Source organism: Astyanax mexicanus, chromosome 8 (assembly GCF_023375975.1).
Source record: "Astyanax mexicanus isolate ESR-SI-001 chromosome 8, AstMex3_surface, whole genome shotgun sequence".
NCBI lineage: Eukaryota > Metazoa > Chordata > Actinopteri > Characiformes > Acestrorhamphidae > Astyanax > Astyanax mexicanus.
The window spans coordinates 19,322,561-19,345,288 of record NC_064415.1 but is presented as its reverse complement, the minus strand read 5'-3'; the positions used below and the strand labels follow the sequence as shown (position 1 = coordinate 19,345,288).

General features: G+C 36.7%; 1 protein-coding gene across 1 annotated transcript in view; it reads left to right on the top strand.

The window, feature by feature from the left end:
- Positions 1-22,728, top strand: part of col4a5 (collagen, type IV, alpha 5 (Alport syndrome)) — a 60,948-nt gene that overhangs the window by 15,037 nt on the left and 23,183 nt on the right. The window contains exons 2-13 of the mRNA XM_015603984.3: positions 16,331-16,390; positions 17,159-17,248; positions 17,361-17,405; positions 17,492-17,536; positions 20,209-20,271; positions 20,458-20,511; positions 20,702-20,728; positions 21,011-21,091; positions 21,891-21,953; positions 22,100-22,135; positions 22,277-22,318; positions 22,451-22,543. Of these exons, the coding sequence (XP_015459470.3) occupies positions 16,331-16,390; positions 17,159-17,248; positions 17,361-17,405; positions 17,492-17,536; positions 20,209-20,271; positions 20,458-20,511; positions 20,702-20,728; positions 21,011-21,091; positions 21,891-21,953; positions 22,100-22,135; positions 22,277-22,318; positions 22,451-22,543 (699 nt within the window). The remainder of the gene's footprint in view (positions 1-16,330; positions 16,391-17,158; positions 17,249-17,360; positions 17,406-17,491; positions 17,537-20,208; positions 20,272-20,457; positions 20,512-20,701; positions 20,729-21,010; positions 21,092-21,890; positions 21,954-22,099; positions 22,136-22,276; positions 22,319-22,450; positions 22,544-22,728) is intronic.

Below are 22,728 nucleotides of genomic sequence, written 5' to 3'. Positions count from 1 at the left end.
AGTATAAAGAACACCTGTCAGTTTTACATTATGTCATAAAGTAAAAAACATCAAAAATGGTTTTGGCATGACAGTGGCATTATGCTTATTAACAAGTAATCTGTAACAAAGTTTCAACATTAAATATGAATGTTTTGATTGCTTTTTTAATTGAGTAGTCTGATTTAAAATCTGAATCTAAATGTAAATGGAGAAACGTGTCTTTTATCTGTCTTTGATGTCTCTGCTGCCCAGGCCTTTCTCACATCGCTCTGGCATCTGAGGCATTTCACTGCCTATCCTCCTCCTGTCCTGGAACAACACAGGAAATTTCAGACATGTGTCTGTGGCTGATAAAAAAAGAAAGAAGCAAAGAAAACAAATCTATGGCTGTATGTTCTCACTGACATTCTAAATAATTTTGTTTTAAATCCAGAAATATACAGCTCTGGAAAAATTTCTGAATCAGTTTCTCTGATTTTTCTATTTATAGGTATATATTTGAATAAAGTGAACATTGTTGTTTTATTCTATAAACTATCGACAACATTTATCCCAAATTTCAAATAAAAATATTGTCATTTAGAACAATGAGTCAGAAAATGTGAAATGGCTGAAATAACAAAAAATATGTCCAGCTTTCAGACCTCAAAAAATGCAAAGAAAATAAGTTCATATTCATAAAGTTTTAGGAGTTCAGAAATCAATATTTGGTGGAATAACCCTGGTTTTTAATCACAGTTTTCATGCATCTTGGCATGTTCTCCTCCACCAGTCTAACACACTGCTTTTGGATAACTTTATACCACTCCTGGTGCAAAAATTCCAGCAGTTCAGCTTGGTTTGATGGCTTGTGATCATTTAGCTTCCTCTTGATTATATTCCAGAGGTTTTCAATTTGGTAAAATCAAGAACTCATTATTTTTAAGTGGTCTCTTATCTTTACAGTCCTGTATATAAAAAAACCTGAAGTTTGTTTGAGAATTTTTTCTTTTTCAGTTCTCAGATATATCTCCATACTGCTTAAATGTTTAAATATAAGAAATCCTAATACCACAATAAAGAGTGTAACAGAAAATAAAGACATGATCTGAACATTTCAAGAGATTCTGCAAGAAGTCCTGATTAATGTGAGCACTGCACTGCAAGACTGCATTGTAAGTGTAGAGCAGGTCTGCAGGTTTGGACATGTACAGAATATAAAATCTGATCTGCAGCTCCCAGTGCAGGAGACAACATGCTCCACACTCTTCACACTGAGTGCCAGTCTCGACCTTCTGCCTCTTAATGACAGATGCAGTCAGCTCTCTATGGCTCTGTGATTCAGTTCTTTAAGAAACTCCACAATAAAGCTGATCTACACGCAGCTGGGTGTGCTGCCCTCGTGTGGCCAAGCTACACACACAGCACAGACAGCTTACTGCAGTTTAAATAACCCTTAGAATTAGAATTAGAATTAGAATTAGAAATACTTTATTGATCTCAGGGGGAAATTACAGTTATTACAGTAACAACCATTTATGTTGAATAATAATCACTCAATCACTCGAAAATTACAATATGTACACATATAAAAATTAGCTGTAATAATAAGTACAAGAACACATACTGTGATTTAGCAGAAAAAAAATAATAATAATGAAATAATAGTAAAATAAAATAAACAATAATATTAATAATTATAATAATAATAATAATTAAAATAATTGCTCAACCTATTTATTCCAGACATTAATATTGTATTGAGTCTTGTTAATTACTATCGCTTAGTGATAACCGTGAGAGAGGAGTTATAGAGTTTGATGGCCACTGGTAGGAATGACCTCCTGTGGCGTTCTGTCGTGCATTTAGGATGAATAAGTCTTGCACTGAATGTGCTTCTGTGTCTCATCACAGTGGCATTAAGTGGATGGGAGCCATTATCCATGATGGCCTGCAGCTTAGATAGTATCCTTCTCTCAGACGCTGCCATCAGAGAGTCCAGGTCTACACCCACAACATCACTGGCTTTACGGATCAGTTTATTGATTCTGTTGGCGTCTGCCACCCTCAGCCTGCTGCCCCAGCATACAGCAGCATAAAGGATAGCACTTGCCACCACCGACTCATAGAAAATCTTCAGCATAGTCCTGCAGATGTTGAAGGACCTCAGACGCCTCAGAAAATAGAGACGACTTTGGCCTTTTTTGTAGAGGGCATCAGTATTCTTAGCCCAGTCCAATTTTTTATCAATGTGCACACCCAGGTATTTATAGTCCTCTACAGTGTCCACGTTGACCCCCCTGATGGAAACCGGGACCAACTGGGCTTTGTCTCTCCTCAGGTCCACCACCAGTTCCTTTGTCTTCATAACATTGAGCTGCAGATGGTTTAGCTCACACCACTTGACAAAGTCATCCACTGTTGCCCTGTACTCCTCCTCATCACCCCTGCTGATACATCCAACTATAGCGGAGTCATCAGAGTCAGCAAATATTTCTACTAATTTATGACTTCCACAGGCTAGCCAAGTTCAGAAGTGTATTTCCTGTCTAAATGGGATAAACAAGTTTAGCTGTTTTATTAATCTCCATCTCACTTGTTTAATTTGCTCTGTAAACATTACACAACTTAACTGTGATGATGAGAACGTGAAGAGGTTTCACTTTCTCTCCATGGCAGCCAAACACATTTTTACTGTTACTTTATCTTGCCGTGTTTTGGGTGGATGAAGGGATTATTGCTTCCCACTGATTGACATGGACACACATGCAGAGCCCCTTAAGACCACATTTGTTTTGAGTGCAATGAATTTGATTTATTAATTTTTATGTTTCTGTGAGCAAATAAAGTATAAAAAAATGTCCTGATTCCTGCATAAATTTAAATAGGAATACTTCATTTTCAGATTTTAAAGGTAAACAATAAAACATAAAAGTCTGCAAGCAAAAGTATGGGCACCTTGTTTGCTTTGGCAGATATTAAATTTAAAATGTTACTGCTTTTGGTGTCAGTTAAGAGTAGGGGTATATAAGTTCTGTAATGCGGAACAAATGGAATTCATGGATTTGAGTCATAAAACATATTTCGGTACCACTTTAAAATAAGACTATCTTTATAAAAGGTTTAAAAATGGTTTAAAATTATTTTATTAACGGTTACTAATTGGGTTGTAAATGCCTTAAAAATCATTAATAATCAGTTATAACACATACATAGAAAAAGCAACAATGACCTGTTGTTTGTCAAATAGTGAACCCGCAGCCTTCTTTATTGTTGCCCTTTCTACGTATGTGTTATAACTGATTATTAATGATTTTAAGGCATTTACAACCTAATTAGTAACCATTAATAAATTTATTGTAAACCATTTATAAACCCTTTATAAAGGTAGTCTTATTTTAAAGTGGTACCCATATTTCTGATATAAAGTTATAAATGCCAAACATTTAAAAATCAAAAACTAAACGTATTAATGTAGCACCTGAGCTTTCTACACATGTAGTTGTGCACATATGTCACTGTGTATTGTGTGGGAATAATGGTGTATAAGGTGTTTTATATATTTATTTTGTTGCTACAGACATACACTCCTTCACAGCATGTGTATTTCACTCATTTTCAAATGGTGCGAACCAAAGCTATGAGTACTAATGTATTCCTCTTGTAGAGAAAATGTAAAAAAAAAAAAACCTAAATAACACTTACTTGTGTATTTATACATCTTTAGTTCTATTATATGGTGCGTTTGAAGGGTGTTTAGGATTGTTAATAGAACATTATAGGGTTGTGCTGCTGTAGAAGTCATTCTCTTTAAATCTTTAGCTTTATTATAGACATAATTTGCTGATATTTATGTGTATATATTTTTTTCTTGTCTTGTAAAATATTACATCTGCCAAAGGCTGCAACATAAACCTAAAGTATGATAAATCAAGCCTTGTGCATAACAGTTGAAGAATTGTCTTTTTAAGTTAATAAGTTATGCACCTTTTTTCTCCAAATGTATCTTTTCCTAAACAATGCACTAAAAAGTAAAAAGTATTTATTATGAGTTGCTCATTATATTATCAGTCATTTCTATTATGAATTGTATATGGAAATTGCTGTTGTGCTAGCTGCATTTCTATACAAGATAGTGTTGCTCTGGTTCAGTGCCAAATGAGAGAAGTGGTACAGAGAAGTGAGGCACTAAGTTGTAGGGCACTGGAGAACTTGCTCAGCTGTGCTGTTTGTGTTATTGTGCAGTCAGGTACACCTAGGTTTATATCTCCACTCATGCATGTACCGGTATGACCTTTATAACATGGTGCAGTTGTAAACTGCTCTGAATAAAAACATCTGCCAAATTCCATGAATATATCACACTGTGCAGCAGAGCTGAGTAAAAATAAGGCATTATGTCATTTAACTGCATTATCCTGTTGTAGTAGGAGCTGCTCCTCAGGTTACAGTCTAATGGAGAAAATCCCCTTTACTACAAAGAGGGAATCTGAGGTCTGCATTCTTTTCTTTCTAGCCTGTAGCAGAGTGCCCTCAACAGGCTGACAGCTGGCCACAACAGCGCGAATGTCTTAGACATCTGAAGTTTTTATGATTATTAGGTTTTCTTCCTTAGTTTGCAGAAAGAGAACATTACATTAAGTTTGTAAGTTTGATAAACCACTAATTATATTATATGGACAAAAGTGTTTTGGGGACACCTGTTTATTCAGTGTTTCTTTTCTTTTCTTTTCTTTTTTCTCCCCAATTTACGAGGCCAAACTAATTGGAACTCCCTCTATCGCTAGTAATGCCCCAACACCAGGAGGGTGAAGACTAGCACATGCCTCCTCCAATACATGTGAATTCAGTTATCGCCTCTTATCGAACATTGCCTAATAGCATCACAGTGCACTCTGAGAAAAGTGCAGCTACTCAGTTCTGATACATCAGCTCACAGACGCCTTGTGCTGATCGACATCACCATTTAGAGTGATGTGGGGAGAGAGCGCCATTTAACCCACCCAGAGAGAGCAAGACCAGTTTTGCTCTCTCAGGGCTCCGGCAGCTAATGGCAAGCTACATGAACGGGATTTAAATCAGTAATCTCCCAAACATTATTGTTTCTTTAATAAAAGAGTATAAAAGAGGTTGTACTTATTCTTGTTAAAGTAACTGTCACTACAGTCCAGGGAAGGCTTTTTTTTACTATATTTGGTTGCATTCAGTGACGAATGTTAGCGATAAGATGAGGAATTATTACCACCCCACCTCATCCCCAACTCATTCCAACTGTTTTGGATGGAACACCATCTTTCCAGAAAAGACTGTTTCACTGCTCCACAGCTTGATGCTTTTCTACTGAAAAAGGATTGAGGACAAACCCATGTTGTGAATTATATCTGTCTGGTTAGGAGACGTTTTTTACTTTTTCAGCAGCTTCAAATGAAATGTAGTGATCCAGTGTTTCCCAAACCTTCTCCTGAAATCTCTCTGCTCTGCTCAGCTGGAAGGTTTCCGTTTTCCACCAACCTTGATTTAACTCCTGAGCTGAACTGTGAGTGCAAAGTGGAAAATCCCTAAACTGTGAAGGACAGTAGGAGTTCAGTGCCAGATTGAGAACTAGCATTTCTTTTTCAGTGAGAAACACTTAACTAGAGTTATTTGATATTACCTAATATTTGACAGATCAAAATGTTAATAATTTATTATATTATAGTTATATATTATGTAATAATATAAGTCAGGTAGATTCTTCAAAATTAATATTAGAATGTTCAAAATCTCTCAGAGCAAAGGTTTAAGTGTTTAAGGTTATAGAGATAGACCAATCAGTGTTTTTGATTTCTGCCATATACGGTTGGAATAAGAAGCGTTAGTGACTTGTGACCTCATGCAACACAGCAGCAGCTTACAAAGTATGGATCATATGATCTGACCACAATCTCTAGCACTAGTTGTATTTCCTGTGAAGAAAATAATTGATAAAGTTAATAGAACACAGTCATACATTATTAACGATGCGCCAATCTGGGAATTATGGGCCAATGACAATATTCAACATTTTTCACATACATTTTTATAATATTTACTTTAAAGGGTTAACAGTCAAGTAAATGAATAAAATGCATGTTAGCAAAGTTTTGTAAAATGAATTGATCTAATTACAAATATCCGTTTTAAATTTGGCTCAAATCAAAACATCAGTCCATTCATTTTATATACACCTCAAACCAAGCTCAACTGCTTGAATTTTTGTGACATAAAGTTATCTAAAAGCAGTGTGTAAGACTGGTGGTTATTTCACCAAATATTGATTTCTGCTCTTTATGAATATGAACTTGTTTTCTTTGCATTATTTGAGGTCTGAAAGCTCTGCATCTTTTTTATTATTTCAGCCATTTCTCATTTTCTACAAATAAATGCTCTAAATAACAATATTTTATTTGGAATTTGTGAGAAATGTTGTGTGTAGTTTATAAAATAAAACAACAATGTTCATTTTACTCAAACATATACCTATAAATAGCAAAATCAGAGAAACTTTTTTTTTAATTGTTACCTGCCCATATAACTAAGTTTCTTTAAATTTTCTAAGTTTTCAGAAAATTTAGTGCACCCCCATAAATCATGAATAAGTCATTACCGAAAGCCATTGGGTGAAGGTGCAAATGCAAATTGAGATGATTTGTACCATATGTGTGCAATAAGCACTTCCTAGAGATGTAAGACATCAGTCTGAATATTTTAATATACACGCTCTGTGTGTGTGCATGTGTGCTGAGTGCTTCCACATGTGGGTTCTGGCAGTGTTTTGGGGCGAGCAGATGTAAGAGAGGAGATCTCCTGCTGGACAGCGGAGCAAGCTGCTGCTCTTCACTCTCAGCAGTGAAGACATCCACACTAATCCATGACATGAAACAGCTCTGTCCTCTGGGGTTATACTGAAAGGAAGTATATTGCAAAATGTATTGCAGTGCAGTTATATATATTGCATAAGATTATGGGTTTATTGTGGTTTTAAAACGTATATTTCATTGTCACATGTGTTTATTTTATCAAAAGACTAAAAGGGAGTATACTGGAAAGTGTATTCCAATGGAAGTATATTATATTTTAATATAGAATAGGTTTGCTGTGAATTAAAGATGTATATTTTATTGTCACAGGTGTGTATCATCTTTTAAACCTTAGAGAGGTGAGAGAGATGTAGTGAGTTGTGAGAAAGAGAGAAAGGAGTCAGATGAGACTGACAGTAAAGAAAGGAGAAGAAGAAATGCAAGGCTAAGGAGAAATAGAAAGTGAGAGGGTGAGAGAGAACTTCAGAGCCTTTCTTCCCGTAAGCTCTGCTTGAGAAAGATACCAAAAGCGAGAAACAACTGCAGTTAATCAGACATTTCTCCCACACTTTGAAAGAAAACACTCTTGAACACACACAGATTAATGCTTGGTATCAGGAGAGAGTGAGAGAGAGTGTAGCTCTCCCCTGTGGTGTGTTTATGAAAACGCAGATGTGCAGCTTCCAACACCTGCAAACTAATACCTGACCCTCTCATATCAGCAACATACCAGTGTATCAACAACAAATACCAGTGCCGTCTATTAGCACTGCTTACAATGTGATCTTCACATTTTACGTTTACCTTGTGAAAATTAATCAGCAGTGATTAGCTGGCACTTTAAATGATGATATGCGCACATATAGGTGGGTAATGTAATGTGGTTTTACTACATACTGGTAGAACCTTTAGAGATGTCTTTGTATTCTTTGTATGAACTCACTTACAGTGATTTATGCACAGTATATATACAGTATGGCATACCTGATACCTTACAGGAGGCTTATAATTGCTCATATTAAATTTTACAATACGCTAAATAGCGTGAGGGTATACCTCATTAAAATTTATATCCTTTCAGCACATTATGCTGTAATGCAGGGCGTTATAGTGTAATCAAGCATGACATTTATGAGCAATCATAAAGGCTTACAGCAGACATTATAAATAATTATGATTGTTGTTTCCAAAATTTTGTAATTTTTGTTTCCAAAAATGCTACCAGGTTTCACTTCTGGTAAGCACTAATGGCATTTCAATTCATTCGATATGTCTGTCTGTCTCAAATACACTTATTCCTTTGACCTGTAAATGTTGTAAATGTTGTGCTATCCACCATGAGTGGTAATGCCTGTAATACCAATGATATATTCCTGATACATGTGACACTGTAGGAAATTCAGTGTAGCATCCATATGAAACACACCATCAGTCCTCACTCTTAAAACTTCATTAATTCAAGTCAGCTTTGTTCCGTGACTTTTTGCCTGTAATATATGTTTTTGTATGTATGTTTTTATTTAGGTTTTTCAGATTTTTTTAGCAAATAAGTGAATTAAGTGTAAGAATACACAATTGCTCATATAGCTTTTAAAAACAGCCCTGTGTTTTATATTTTATATCTCTCTCTATATCATTTTGAATAGTTTGACCCAGTTTTATTCTAGCTGTGTTTGGTATTTGACGCTACACGTTTGTCCTCCCCCATGTCTCCCCTGGCAGCAGTAGATGAGTGTTTTCCACTGCTAGTGGCTTTTCCATATGTAGCACAGCCTCATCAGTTTATTCTCCAGTTCAAGCTCCAGGCCCAGTGCGTCAAATGCCTCAGAGCGTGGCCCTCGCCCACCTGGCACCAGATGAACTGCCTGTACAGATTGTTCTTGAAACTAAAAACCTGAAGAAAAAAGGGCCAACTGCAGGGAGATAAGAAAGTGGAGAGACACGAGGGCCACAGGAGCACGTTTTATTCTACTCCTTGTTTTGTAATTTTATCGAGGTTGAAGTTTGAGGTCATCGTTGCTGTTGCTCTGCGGGAAAAGAAGGGAATTCCAAGGCCAAACCAACACAGGCCTGCTGAAGAGGGCTTTTTGGGTCACTTGGTTTGAAAGGGCTGTGCTGCAATAGCAATGCTTTTCAGAGCAGATCACAGGGAAAATGTTTAGGATGTTGTATTTCTCTCCCGTTTTTTTACGGACCTTGCAGCCATAAAATGTCACACAGTGATGAAAGCACTGAGGCAGCACTGTACAAACAGTGCTTGGGGCAGGGAAATGCACCGTTGGAGCTGTTATGGCTGGTTCGGGCCCAGAGCAGAAGTGATTACACAGCACATGTGTGAATCACTGTGGTAATCTCAGGTGGAAGTGTTTTCATCTGTACTGACTGAGTAATGTGAAGGTGTTAGGCTGAATGATGTTAGCATGTGAGGCTGAATAATGTAAGGATGTTAGAGTGAATAATGTTCGAGTGCTGGGCTAAATACTGTTATAATGTTAGGCTGATGAATGATAGGATGTTGGGCTGAACACTGTTAGGTTGTTAGGATGAGTAATGTCAGGGTGTTGGGCAGAATACTGCTAGGGTTTTATTTTGAATAATTTTAGGATGTTAGGCTGAATAATGTTAGAGGGATTGGTTGAATACTATTAGGAAGATAGGTTGAGCCATATTAGGATGCCTAAGTGATGTTAGGGTGTATGACTGAACAATGTTGTGATGTAAGGCTGAATAATAATTAATGTTTGGGTATTAGACTGAATAATGTTGTGGTGTTATTATGGGTGTGCCATATCTTATCATGCGCAATGATATCACCAACATGTTTGAATATCATGAGCGATATTAATACCCCAAAATATTGGGCCATATCACCAACCCCTAATTAGGGTACTTTCTTTTTTGTTGTTTTTAGCAACAAAATCACCCTGTTTTCATTTTCCATTATATATCTACTAGAGACAGATTATATCTGTCCAGTATCATTTATTTTACTTTAATCCTGGATATATGTAGATATTGGGAGTGCATTATTAGTATCATGACATTCTGGATCATCTGATAAAATTCTTGTATAAATTATTTTTTAATATCTCAGTTAGGGGTGTGTCATATCATATTTTATGCCATAATACAATTTAATTTTAATTTTGATTTAGATTTATAGAGATTTCTTTTTAATTCAGTGTTTGGTCATATTGCCAAAAGTATCGTTATCGTGAAAATACCATGAAATATTGGGATATTATTTTAGGGCCATATCGGCCACCCCTAGGTGTTAGGCTGAATTAATGTAAATAAATATGAGTAAATGCATCCCTCTGTCTCTCTCTCTCTCTCACTCTCCCTTACACACAAACACAAACATTATTCATGTGGAATGCTTTTCCCTTTCATCTTCTTCTTTTATAGTAAAATGATGTAAAGCTGAGAAAGAGAGAGAGAATATTAAGGTCCACCCCATAGGGGCGCCGAGTGGTCCAGCGGTCTAAAGCACTACTGGAGGTCATAGGCCATGAAGCTGCTGGTGCTCAGAGGGAGCAAAATTGGCCCTGCTGCCTCCGAGTGGGTAGATGGTGCTCTTTCCCCACATCACTCTAAGGAGGGGGATGTCCGCAGCACAGGGCGTCTGTGAGCTGGAACCGAGTTGTTGCGCTTTCCTCCAAATTCAATTCAGTTCAATTCAATTCATTTTTATAGCGCTTTTTACAACAAAGGTTGTCACAAAGCAGCTTTACAGAGAAAAACAGGTCCACGCCTCTTATGAGCAGCACCAATTTTATGGTGACACAGTGGCAAAGAAAAACTCCCTTTAAGAGGAAGAAACCTTGCAAGGAACCAGGACTCAGTCAGAGGAACCCATCCTACTCGGGTTGACCCACTCAAAACAAACAAAAAACATAACAAAACAACAGTACAGAGAATTAATGTGAACTTTAGCTAAAATAATAATACTAATTTATGAATATAAAAATGTGATGGGCACAAAGTATAGAGCTATGGAAGCGTGCTGTGATGCTTCTCTGCAATGATGTATCAGCAGCAGCTCGAAAAGAAGCGATGGCTGACTTCACATGAATGTGTTAGTCTTCACTAGTGATAGGGGGAGTCCTAATTAGTGGGTTGGGTAATTGGCTGTTTAAAATTGGGAAGAAAGTGGGAAAATTTTGAAACAAAAAAAAATTCCACCCCATACATGCAGACACTAGAGAATTAACTGCAGGGTCAATATCAGATTAGGCTCATGTCAGTGAAGTGAGTGATTACGTGTTTGTAGAAGGAGTGCTTTCGTATGTATCCCAGTGTGCCTTGACTGAGCAAGAGGTCATCAGGGAAGTGCCCTCTCCATCTAAATGGTTGTCAGCACAGCTTATGTTCTTGCCACCTGCTCCACTGTCTACTGCACTTGTTGGCTGCCTGGTTTCTGTAAGCATTTAAGCCGCAGGGCATTGCAAAACAAGTGTGTGTGTGTGTCTGAATATCTGGGGCTCAGAGGATTAGCTGGCCCACTGATGCAGTGTAGCCTGAGGGCCAGAGAGTGCTGGGAGCAGACAGAACCCATCGGCAGCAGACCACGGCTAATATGGGCCTGTGCAAACACACACACACACATACACTCTGGCCCCTAGAGAGTGAGGGAGAGTATTGCATAGTACTGTCTGTTTCAGTGTTTCTATGGGTGATCCATCACTTGCAAAATACTTTCTTACCACTAGATGCCCCCCTACTGTTCTATCATCTCTTTTATGTTATTGGAGTTTTCCAGTCAGGCTTAGATGCTCTGTCCACACAGAACTACAGGGACCGTATAATTTATTATATGCTAAGATATACGCCCATCTACCAATTGTTTTAACAGTCTGGTGGATAACAAACTTTTCTTTTTAAGCAGTTGCCTGCTTTACAACAGCATGTAACAGGTCCTTGTTCATAATTTTTAAAGCAAATAGCTACTTATACTAACAGCATTTCATATTTAGAAGCAGGCAAACAAGATATCTTTGAAGTACCCCACTTTGTTTTAAGCAACTCTGCTTTTGTTGTAGCACAATTTTGTCTCTCACACTTTCCTACAGTTTCCTCATAATAAAACGTCTTCAGCTTAGAATCCCATCTGCACTTACATACAGCTCTGGAAAAAAAATAAGAGACCACTAAAAAATGATGAGTTTCTTCGATTTTACCTAATTAAAAACCTCTGGAATATAATCAAGAGGAAGATGGATGATCACAACCATCAAACCAAGCTGAACTGGTTGAATTTATTGCACCAGGAGTGGCATAAATGTACCAAAAGCAGTGTGTAAGACTGGTGGAGTTTTTATTTAAAGTTTATTTATTTGTAACAACCATAATTATCAAGGTTAATAACTACTGTATAGTTCTGGCATTTACTACGAACAGGCAAAGACACTTTCTGATGCTTCATAAGGCCTGCGTAAGGCCTTGTTTGCAGAGGAAGAAAGCGGTAGGGAAAGATTAACAGACTCATTTTTATATAGTTTAACAATATGATAGTACATTAGAGGTATTTGGCAATTGCTGATATCAGGAAGACATTTCACATACATGTTAAAATGCAGCTGTTGTCTTTACTTTCTAGGATACAAATATACAACACCCTATTTGACTCTTACTGAATTAAGGGGCATTTTCTTGTGTTCTTGTAGTCTTTTTGTGCTATAATCACCACTCTGTCAGACTCATGTTTGCATTGCATTCTAGATACTGAATCTCATCACTTTTTGCCCAGGTTGCATTTATAAGCACGTTTTCTGCATTCCTGGCTTTATACTATTCTGTTTGTTCTGTTGAGTTGGGAAAGTAAATGCCAAAAATACCTGACCTATTATATATAGGTAAATAATTTTCCTGCAAGCACTGCAGGAGTGTCAATTAGATTACTTTGAGTTAAAAAGAAAGAAAGATTGAGAAAGAATAGACAGAATATCAAGGCTGTCTCTCAGCCTAGAACTCATTTCCAATTAATTGTGACTTTTACCATAAAATGGTGACGTTTGGTGTTTGAGTAGGACTTGTTAATTATGGCATGGTGCTGTTGTGGATCTTAGAAAAGGGATATTGTAGACCCTTGTTGAGCACTGTGATGGTGATGCTGAAGCAATAACTGCACATGAATTCAGTTATTGAGTATTCAGGTTAAAAAAAACTTGCAGAATTTACCCAGTACATACAGTCCACATATGGAAGCTTATGATGGATTCTGTTTACCTCAGAAGTTGGATGTTAGAGCTTGGAATGACGTAATACCCAAATTAGCCAAAGACTTTGCAGTTTACCCCAATTTTTTTTAGAGTCTTATGCTGGTGTGTTAAGGCAAATACAAATAAAAATGTTTCACTGTTTTATGTTCTAGTTTAGCACTGTTAGCGCTGTCCCAGATTAGCATTGTTAGTGATACCAGGAAACCTGAAATTCCTTTACCTGAGTTGAAGTGGAATTAATATAAGATACAACAGCATCCTAGTTTGAATTTAGAGTTGAACGATATTGAAAAAAACTAGCATTTCAGTATTTAGTTGTTTAGCAATATTTATCGTGAAATTACAGAAAATACATATAACTACTACTACCAATAATAATAATAATAATAATAATAATAATAATAACAATAAAAAAATAATAATAATAATAATAATTATTATTATTATTATTATTATTATTATTATTATTATTATTATTATTATTATTATTATTATTATTATTGTTATTATTATATTGTTTACCTAATTTAATGTTAGTCAATGATGCCAGAGGTCATCATTTTATTAATAACGCAGTCTGTATATCAATGATTGGAGTAAAATAATTGTTAATCTGGTAGGTATTCTCATGTAAAATAAAAACACTGTAATTTTTTTCTTAGTACCATGTTTTAAATTACACAACATTTAAATACATTCACCTATTCTTTTTTCTTGCACCACGTTTAGCACCATGTTGTTAACCATTACTGCATTTTTAACTAATGTCTCAATTTAATATCATGTAGAACATTACTTAACCATTTAACAATGTTCAATACCGTCGTAAGTACTGTTATTTATGACACTTATTGTGAAGTGTGACCTGAGTTTTAATTATTTCTAAGTAAATTTTATTGATTAATCAAATAGATTAGACTGTGTAGACAAAATGTACAAACTCTAAGATCAGGTTTCTCTCCATGACTCTTGAGTAAATGTGCACATGAGTGTGCTTTGATTTAAAAGCAGGTCACGAGTTGACAGGACTGTCCAACTCCTACATGGACTGTCTGTTCCAGACCATTGCCCTTAGGAAAGCCAAAAACACCCCCACTCCACACACAGCGGAGATGGGACATGTGATGCTAGTATGTGGGTGGATGTTCTTGGGTGGGTTTGAACAGTGTTTTGATAGTTCTGGAAAAACACTCTGGGTTCTCTGTTTTATGATTTCACTGTTTAGCCTGCTTATATTTGAATATGCTTTTTGATCACAGTGTGAGAATAAAGATTTTACTACAGTGTTAAAAAACTGTTGAAATAAACAGTGAATCCGAACTGTGTGTGTTTGTTTAAAACAGCAGCGACATGCTACTTTGCAGAGTTTTTCCCTGTGCTAAAAAAATCTGTGCATATAATAGGAGCACAGTTGAACTTATGTGCATTGCATACAACTAATGCATGTTAAACCACACAGCACTTAATCATGCTGTTCGCTGAATAGGTATAAAATACCATGTGGGAAATGCCTGTAGACGTGGGATACAGTGAAGACAAATACTGACATCTAGTGGACAACTAGAGTTTTATCTGGAGGTTTATCACTCACTCTGGAGCAATGCATGTTTTTATCACACAAAGGGATAGAATCTATTTCATGTTGGAGTTGAGATGGGTGGATAATTGTAAATATAAATACTTTTGAGACTATTTAATACATGGTATAAATGATCATATATGTAATTTTTCATTTGCCATATGTTTGATGACAATTTTTATGTTTTTCCTTTATGAATCCTCGATTGTTCAGATCAGCAATTTCAGTAAAATATCTTATATAGCAGTGATATTTGTGAAGTAAAAATTAAGTTTATGGGATATACAGACATTTTTTAAATAATTCTTTAAACAAAATTAGACAGGTGCATAAATTCAGGCACCCCAAGAGATAACAGCCTCGAAACGCTTCCAATACCTTCCAATGAGCGTCTGGCTTCTGGTTGAAGGTATTTTGGACGATTCTTCTTTACAAAACGTCTCCAGTTCAGTCAGGTTTGATGGTTTCTGATCATAAATAATATTCAGGTCTGGGGACTGAGATGGTCATTCCAGAATGTTGTACTTGTTCCTCTGCATGAATGTTTTAGTAGATTTTGAGCAGTGTTTAGTGTTTAGGGTCGTTGTCTTGTTGAAGTATCCAGCCCTAGCGCAAGTGATTCAGCCCTAGGACACTGATCACACAGCCCCACAGCATGATGGAACCACCACCAAATTTTACTGTGGGGACCAATTGTTTGTTGACAAGGGTGCACAAATTTATGCACCTGCCTAATTTTGTTTAAATAATTGTTGCAAACTTTCTGTAAATCCTATAAACTTCATTTCGCTTCTCAAATATCACTGTGTTCATCTGCTGTATGAAATATTTAACTGAAATTGATGATCCAAACAACCAGTGATTTATATAGGAAAATCATGAAAATTATCAGAGGTTCCCAAACTTTTACATTATACTTTAAAGTTTTTTATCAAATCATTTTTTAAGTGTTTTAAGATATGGGTATTATAGCGATATCTCCAAGCTCTACTTTGGAGTTAATTAATTTTCCAGTCCAGCATTATTCAGTAGTATTGTGTAAAAGCTGATCATTTGAATTGCATGGTCTGAGTGACAAATGCAGTAGAGCAGTGGTTTGTAGGCTGGGGCCCTCTGGTGGGCAGCAGTGGTGTTGCAAGGGGCCATTAGCCCAAATCACAAAACATGTCCTGTGATGTAACTACTGCACATGTGTACATTGCAATACTGATTCTGAAAGGATATAATCCAATTATTCTCACAAATAAAACACATTTGGGTCAAGCTCGCTGAATGGTCTTGCATACTATCGGTACATGACTGACACACCTAGCTGGTGAATGATCAAGTTAGTTTTGTTAACATTAGTGTAAGTTTGAGTGTTTTTTTCACAGTCCAGAGACAATGTTAGTTTATCAGTCAATTTAATACTCTACATTGATTGTTGTGTTGCATTTGTTTGGAATTGAAATAGTGTATAAAACGTTTTGTGTTGGGTTAAGTGGACCAGAAGTTGGAAAAGTTTGGGAACCCCTGCAGCAATGGAACTATTGATAACATTTGTCAGTGTAATGTTTTCTATATAACCGTAGTGTTTAGATTAAGAACAGAATAGTCCAAATAAATCAAGTCTGTAAGAGTAGCAGTATTTTGTGTCTTGTATCTTATACAGGGTCCCTCTGCATGAGCTCCACTGCACCCAGTATCCAGTATTTGTACCCAGTATTTGTATCCACATTTGTTTGACATCTCTCTTCATCTGTCTCTCTCAGGCATGTCATGGTTGTGGATCGGGATCAAAGTGTGACTGCAGTGGAGTAAAAGGAGAGAAGGTGAGTGACCACACAGACAACCTATATACCACCTAAATTGTCTAAATAATCTAAAACCTTTGGAATTTGGCCATTATTTACTGTTGCTTTTTATATTCCGCCTTGGTTTGGTGGATAAACACACACACATGATAAGAGTGGACCTGTAGGGAAAAAAGAAACAAGAGAAAAGAGCCATTTAACCCCTTAAATCTCAGGTATATTATTGTGTTTGTTGCATTGTGTTGTTTTTAAGATGATAGATTGTGATGTAAGTTGTTTATTTTTAGACCTAAGTGTTAACAAAAGGATAGTAAACTAATGCTTTAACTAATGCTTCTATCTTGTTCCTAGCCCCACACTTCTGATGACACTGAGTGCATTTAAATGTACTCTGAAATCCTTTTATAATCAGATTACCTCAGTTATCTGATTAGTCATGTAAACAGCATACTCCAGATTCTTAGATCAGAGGTTCTTAAATCAGATTAAGAAATAAGAAAGAGATGAATTTTACGTCAGTAATCATATTTCTCAGTCCATGTATACCCTTAACTCTCTGGCTGAGAATGCGTCAAAACAGACTGTGGTACTGGAAATACACAAGCAAAAAATAATTATATCTATTTAGGATATATATATATATATATAATAAGTATATCCTAAATAATTGTAAGACATTTAAAGGAACAGGTATGTTTTGCATTTTTTGAATTTGACCTATGTTGTTCTCTTTAGACTGTGTTTTAAGCTGTGTCCCTATATAAAGAATGGAAATATGTGTTTTAGGGTGAAAGAGGTTTGCCAGGATTGCAAGGTCAGCCAGGTGTACCAGGGTTTCCCGGACCAGAAGGACCAATTGGGCCACGAGGACAGAAGGTCAGGGGCTGGAAAGCTATTTACTCTTCTTGATTATTTGCTATTACTATGGATCACTAAAGTGAACAAAAGAATGTAAACTTTGTATTTGCTCATCTGCTTTTCCACCCAGGGTGATGATGGACCTGATGGACCAACAGGACCTAAAGGAATAAGAGTAAGACTGCTTTCACACATTATACCATAAAATCAAACATTATAATGTCTTCTGTTCATTCTGTCTAACTGTGTGTCTCTTTACAGGGACCTCCTGGGCTGCCAGGATTTCCAGGGACACCAGGAGTCCCAGTGAGTATTAGTGATGAACCCACGTCTGTCTTTGATCGTTTACCTCATGAGACTTAAACTAAGAATATAAGTGTACCTTTATTTCTGTAATTAGAAATGCACTGTAATAATGACCACCAAACATATAGCTCTGGAAAAAAAGAGACCACTTAAAAATTACGAGTTTCTTTGATTTTACCAAATTGAAAACCTCTGGAATATAATCAAGAGGAAGATGGATGATCACAAGCCATCAAACCAAGCTGAACTGCTATGTCATCCAAAATCAGTGTGTAAGACTGGTGGAGGAGAACATGCCAAGATGCATGAAAACTGTGATTAAAAACCAGGGTTATTCCACCAAATACTGATTTCTGAACTGAATGTATGAACTTGATTTATTTGCATTATTTGAGATCTAAAAGCTCTAAATGACAATATTTTTATTTGAATTTGGGAACAATCTTTATTTTACTTAAACATACAGTGAGTCCAAGAAGTATTTGATCCCTTGTTGATTTTCTTCGTTGGCCCACTAATAAAGACATGATCATTCTATACTTTTAATTGTAGATGTATTCTTACATGGAGAGACAGAATATTAAAAAGAAAATCCAGAAAATAAATCTAAGGAATATATATTAATTGATTTGTATTTCATGGAGTGAAATAAGTATTTGATCCCTTAGTATTCATTAGCAGTTCTGGCTTTTGCAGACCAGTTAGACACTCCCAATCAACTTGTTACCTGACCTGAAGCCACCTGTTCTCACTAATCACTTGTGTGAAAAACACCTGTCCACAGAATCAGACAGATCACACAGATTTCAAGTCTCCAACATGGGTAAAACCAAAGAGCTGTCACAGGACCTCAAAGTCAGAATTGTTGACCTTCACAAAGCTGGAATGGGCTACAAAAAGATTAGTAAGGTGTTGGATGTGAAAGTAACAACTATTGGTGCAATTATCAGAAAGTTTAAAGAGTATAACATGACAATCAACAGACCTTGGCCCGGTGCTCCAAAGAAGATTTCGCCTCGTGGGGTGGTAATGATGCTGAGAACGGTCAGAAATCGTCCTGCAACCACTCGGCAGGAGTTAGCAAATGACCTGAAGGCAGCTGGGACCACAGTTTGCAAGGAATCAATTGGCAACACTTTGCGCAACAATGGATTCACATCCTGCAGTGCCCAAAAGGTACCCCTGCTGAAGAGAGCACATGTGGAGGCGCGCCTCAAGTATGCCAATGATTATTTGAAAGATGAACCAAGTTATTGGGAGAAGGTTTTGTGGTCAGACGAGACCAAAATTGAACTTTTTGGCCTCAACTCCACCCGCCATGTGTGGAGGAAGAAAAATGCTGCCTATGACCCCAAGAACACTGTGCCCACCGTCAAGCATGGAGGTGGAAGCATAATGTTTTGGGGGTGTTTCTCTGCCAAGGGTACAGGGCTACTTCACTGCATCACTGGGAAGATGGATGGAGCCATGTACCGCACAATCCTGAGGGACAACCTCCTCCCCTCTGCCAGGGATCGGAAAATGGGCCGTGGTTGGGTCTTCCAACATGATAACGACCCTAAACATACAGCAAAGGCAACAAAGGATTGGCTCAAGAAAAATCACATTAAGGTCATGGAGTGGCCCAGCCAGTCGCCAGACCTCAATCCGATCGAAAATGTATGGAGGGAGCTGAAGGTCAGAGTTGCCAAGCGACAGCCCACCAACCTTCATGATTTAGAGAGGATCTGCAAAGAAGAGTGGGCCAAAATCCCCCCTGGTGTGTGTGCTAAACTTGTGGTTAACTACAACAAACGTCTCACCGCTGTGCTTGCAAACAAAGGCTTTGCCACTAAGTATTGAGTGTGTTTGGCAAGAGAGATCAAATACTTATTTTCCTCATTGAAATACAAATTAATTAAAATATATTCTTTAAAATTATATTCTGGATTTTTGTCTTGATATTCTGTCTCTCCATGTTAGAATATATGTACCATTAAAAGTGCAGAAGGATAGTGTCTTTATTAGTGGGCAAACAAAGAAAATCAGCAAGGGATCAAATACTTCTTGGACTCACTGTATATCTATAAATAGCAAAATCAATGAAACTGATTACAAAACTGAAGTGGTCTCTTAATTTTTTTCCAGAGCTGTATATATTTTTATGTCTGCAACCAGTAAGCAACATTATGGCAACCACCTAAATACTATTGCAATTACCTTGCAACACTATAGCACTTATCTTGCAACCATTTATTAACACCACACCAACCACTTAGCAACACCATAGCAATCACTTTCAATGCCATAGCAACCACCTTGTAACATACAGTAATCTTCTATCCGCAGCTTACCAACACCACAGCAACTCTATACAAATCACCTATCAATATCATAGCAACTACCTAAAATACCAAACTATAATAACCACAAATAACCACCATAGCAGCCACCTAGCATAAACATGCGTCACATTAGTGACCACATGCCTTGAATATGGACCATTTTAAACTGTTTAACAGTTATGTGTTGTCACTGTTTATGGTTTCAGTTTCAGTTCAGTGTGTCATTAATTCAGCTTTTGGTTTTACTGAGGAATTTTTCTGCAGCACAAATTATAATAATTTTTAATTATTACAAATGTTCATTTATGTCAGTTTTGACTGGGTGTGTACTCTTACTTGGTTTGACAGGGTATTCCAGGACAAGATGGCCCTCCAGGTCCAAAAGGAATTGCAGGGTGTAACGGAACCAAGGTCTGTTATCTATCCCTATACTATGCTATGTGATATGATATAAAACTTTGCATATTAAATTAGGAAACTCCCCGAGTACCTGATTAAAGTCAGAGCTAACATGAGTAATGAGCTGGTTAAACAGCAGCAGTGGAAGGCAGGCCTTATATTTCTAATAATTGTAATCATGGTGTGTGTTTTTCACAGGGTGAGAGAGGATTTCCAGGACTTCCAGGTTCTTCAGGTATTCCTGGTCAGCCGGTAAGTGAAATACTTTAATGACCAAACATTTCTCATATACTTTAAATCCCCAGACCTCTAGTTGCTGCTTTACTCCTGCATCCACAACAATCAACAATTTTAGCTAACTACAAGGGCATGTGCAAATACAGGGCTCGCCAATCTTTCCATATGTTGTAATCTTATAATATTTTTGGTTTCTTTCTTCTAGGGTTCTCCTGGTTCGCCAGGCGAGAAGGTAAGTCTGTATCTAAACAATGTTCTGCACATCATACACATGCACTAAATAGATCTGCACCAGCACCTACATCTACAATCTAAAGATCAGATTAGTTATATCAGCTATCAGCATGCATACTTGCTTTTTATATGTGCATCAGTAATTCTCAGACTGCTGCACCCTTAAGAAGAGAAAAGCAGAACCAGATTTAAATTACATCAGAAATTACATCACAAATTCTTCATATTTTTATTCATGCTTCATTTTAACCTGTCTTTCTCTCTGTGTTTGTATTCAAAGGGAGATCCTGGTGATGTGATCCCTGTAGACCGGTTTGGAACACCAGGAAATCCTGGAGATCCAGGGCGACCAGGCTTTACAGTATGTCACCCAGTGTTTATGCGTTAAATTATTGTTTCTGTGTTTGTGTGTTAACAATGTGTAAACCTTCGAGTCAAACTCTAAGCATGTCTAAACATCTAAAATGTGATAAAGACTAAAAAATTGCTCAAACTGATTCAGAAAGAGATACATTGTCAGTAACATGACAAAATTAATAAACCTGGACATATCAGTAAACCTTGTATGTAGAAAATATACACAGATTTGCCATTTTTAATTTAACACAAGTTGTTTTAACCCTGAAATTAAACACCTAAATCTTAAATATTTTCATTGAAGCATTACATAAAAAGGTTTCATGTTTGATTATAAATGTTACTACAAATTCAAATTGTGATTGTAAATTATTTTATTATTTCGTAAAAATGTAAGTGAATCTGCAAAAATATAATGAATAAAATCATAAAAATGGCACTTTCCTAAACTTCAGTTTAAAATCAATATTTTCCTAAATACGAATCAAACATTTCATGTGCTCCTATAGTTTTGTTACGTTTGTCTAGTTTTTAAGTCTATTTTTAAACCTGCAGAATTTGGGTTGATTGCTTTTACTGTTTACTGCCGAGAAAAAGGGTTTTGTATCATCTACACTTGTAGCCTGTATACATTCCAAGGCCCGTAAAGGGGTTAATGAAATGACCTTTTTCTTTACTGTGATATTTCAGGCTTCCGTTCATACTTTCAAAATATTCTACATCAGATTAGTATCATGCCTACTGCTTTTGTTATCAACCATCTATCTGTTCTTGAGTTAAACTTGTTAACTTTGCACATGTAGGGAACTCCAGGCTCTCCCGGGTTGCCTGGTCCGGTTGGTCCTGTTGGCCCGAGAGGATACGAGGTAGGATATTTTTTTACTGCTTAGCTTAATAACTCATTTTTAACTCCTTATCTGTTTGAATTTACTGGAAATGCTAATTAAATGTAAGTACATTATAACATCAGTACAGGAAACACAGACATTTATATCTTTTTTCTTTCTTTCAGGGTCCACCTGGTCCTCCTGGCCCACCGGGGCCTAAGGTAAGCTTTCTCTGTCTTTTTTAATTTGTATATGTTGTCTACCTATCCAGTATGCCACATATAAACTAAACATAATATCTCTCTAACTGTGTAAATGTTTCATAATAGTATAACAACTATATAATCACTTCTTTTGTGTAGGGCAATATGGGATTGAACTTCCAGGGGCCAAAAGGAGAGAAGGTAGGCTAACCTCTAATCTCATTATACAAAAATATAATGAGACACTTAAATATACTGCCTTTAAAGTCCTACCAAGAAATTCAGTAGGGCAATAGTTGTGTGATTATGATGTGTGTTTATCTGTCTTGGTAGGGTGAACCTGGGTTAAAGGGGCCTCCAGGGCCACCAGGGCAAGTCGGCGAGTTCACAAGCCAATTGGATACAGTCGTTCAGCGAGGAGAGAAGGTACCATGATACTTATACCCAAGTCTAACCCAAGTCTGCGTTATTGTCATATCTGTTGCAAACATGTTCAATAGACAGCAGTACTGACATAAGCAATAACATGTGAAAATTGTTTAAATAATTGAGATATAAAGTGTTTAGAAGTGTAAACACCAATATTCAGGTGTAATAAACTGTTAACACAT